This window comes from Bison bison, unplaced genomic scaffold (genome assembly GCF_000754665.1).
Source record: "Bison bison bison isolate TAMUID 2011002044 unplaced genomic scaffold, Bison_UMD1.0 scf7180017864529, whole genome shotgun sequence".
Taxonomy (NCBI): Eukaryota; Metazoa; Chordata; class Mammalia; order Artiodactyla; family Bovidae; genus Bison; species Bison bison.
In genome coordinates, this window is record NW_011495079.1 from 4,625,524 (window position 1) to 4,627,742 (window position 2,219).

General features: G+C 40.8%; 1 protein-coding gene across 1 annotated transcript in view; it reads left to right on the forward strand.

Annotated features, from left to right (window-relative positions):
* The window catches only part of LOC104982274 (transmembrane protein 185A-like), a gene marked incomplete at its 5' end in the record, with an annotated part of 9,255 nt that overhangs the window by 4,587 nt on the left and 2,449 nt on the right, over nucleotides 1-2,219 (forward strand). The window contains one exon of the mRNA XM_010831618.1: nucleotides 807-983. Within this exon, the coding sequence (XP_010829920.1) occupies nucleotides 807-983 (177 nt within the window). The remainder of the gene's footprint in view (nucleotides 1-806; nucleotides 984-2,219) is intronic.

The window sequence follows — 2,219 nt, forward strand, 5'->3', positions numbered from 1 at the left end:
TTCTGCCATCATGGTCCTTCACTGCCTGTTGCCCTGTGTTTGAAAACTGTTATTTCATATATTTCATCCAGTTTCTTTTTAAGGTGGGAGGGAAAACTGCATTCCTCATATTCTACCAAAGTTGTAAGTAGAAGTCCTTAACAATGTAATTTCTAATTAATATTTTTAAAACATCCTCTTCATGAAGTCTGTTTTATATAAAATATGAGTGTATATATGTGTATAATTCAGTCACCAAAAGACTAACACATGGATTAAAATATTACTGTAAATGATTATGGCAGGTGGCTACTTTTTTAAAAATAGAATCAAATAATTAGTGACACAAGTTGACCATATCTTGAACTGTCAACTTTTTTCAGTCTCCATGTCTGGATGGCTAGTTCCTTCTGCTTGGAATGCTTCCTCATCTCATATCCTTTCCTGTGTGGTAGCTTTCTGTGTGTCCTTCAGACTAGCTTCAGGCTTATCACTTCTCTGCTTCCCAGTCCCCCCAGACAGAATCCATGTTTCCTCTGTGGGCTGGCATCACATTCTACCCATAGAATCATTCTGACATATGCCTGTTATATATGTTTCTGTATGGACTTCTCTTACCAGGAAGCCCTGGAAAGTAGGGAACTTGTTTTAGTCTTCTTTATATTTCTTTTATCCTCTAACAAGAGTATGTCTTCTACATAGAATTTTCAATATATGATTATTGAATTGGTGATTCTTTTCACATGCTAAAAAGTTAATGCTGTTATCATACCTCATTTTATCGCCTATTTGTAATGTGAATCTTCTTTGTTTTGTTTTTCTCCTAGTAAATTCCTCATCTATGCCTGTCTACTGCTGTTCTCTGTGTTGCTGGCCCTTCGTCTAGATGGCATCATTCAGTGGAGTTACTGGGCTGTTTTTGCTCCAATATGGCTGTGGAAGTTAATGGTCATTGTTGGAGCCTCAGTTGGAACTGGAGTCTGGGCACGGAATCCCCAATATCGGTAATACTGCTTTATAAAACCTGTTGGTCTCTACCCTGGGCAGGTGCAGGGGGGAGTATCTTGTTTTTCACTTCTCATAAAGTAAGGAGTATTTTCTTTTCTACCTGTCAGAGGTTTTAGAAGAGCTATAATATAAGCAAGCTTATATCTATTCTAAGTTTTTAAAAATTAAGTGTTTGATAGCCACTGTTACTTAAGTCCCTGGCCAGCCCACAAAATTTTATGTAATCTAAAATGCATCCAAAATATAGAACTGTTACACCATGCTAGACAAGGAAGTTATGAAACCATCATGTTTGTAGGAGAAATTCTACAAATCAAAGTTCTAGTTTTGGCCATCAGGGATATACCCTTCTCCATTAATTTCTGGAACTGGGTCTCCCCTTACCCCAATCTCCTAGTCCTGGGATTTTAGGCCTATTAGTGGTGTGGGGGAAGCAGCTTGCCCAGGACACAGTGAGGCCCTGAGACTGGAAAAGATGAGACCCAGATGCTGTGAAGGAGAATAGAGCCCTGGGGGCCAGGAAGAGGTGCACTCTTTACCTTCACCCCTCCCCTCACACCTTTCTTCTTGGACGCCTCAGTTGGTCCAAGTCCCTGTCATGGGCTTAACTCCAGTGCACATCCTGCTGCTGCTGGGGCCCACCAGAGTCTCTCTGCTCTCCCTTGCAAAGTCTGCCACTTTGGAAAGAAAAAGGGGCGACTTGTTGCGGGGAGCTATTCTAAACCATCACCAGGCAGATAAGGAGTGACAGAATGCCCAGTAGGCAGGTGGGGAGAGAAGAGGGGAGTACATGCAGCTGCTCATATGAGAAAAGTATATAAGTTGGGGCCATCTCAACTTGTTTAAATCTTCACTATGAACTTTAAAAATAAGATTTAGATCATCTAAAATATGTTACCACATATGTAGCTAAGAACTTGAAAATAGCCACACACAGAGCCTTAGCAGATGGGGGACATTAGTGTGTAACTTAGATTTTTTTAAATTCTTAGATTTTTTTTTAAGATTACCTGTGTGACCACAAATCTTTTTTTTTTTTATGAGATATTTTCACATATCTAATGTTTGCTCTACTTTGGCCACCTCATGCGAAGAGTTGACTCATTGGAAAAGACCCTGATGCTGGGAGGGATTGGGGGCAGGAGGAGAAGGGGACAACAGAGGATGAGATGGCTGGATGGCATCACCGACTTGATGGACGTGAGTCTGAGTGAACTCCGGGAGTTGGTGAT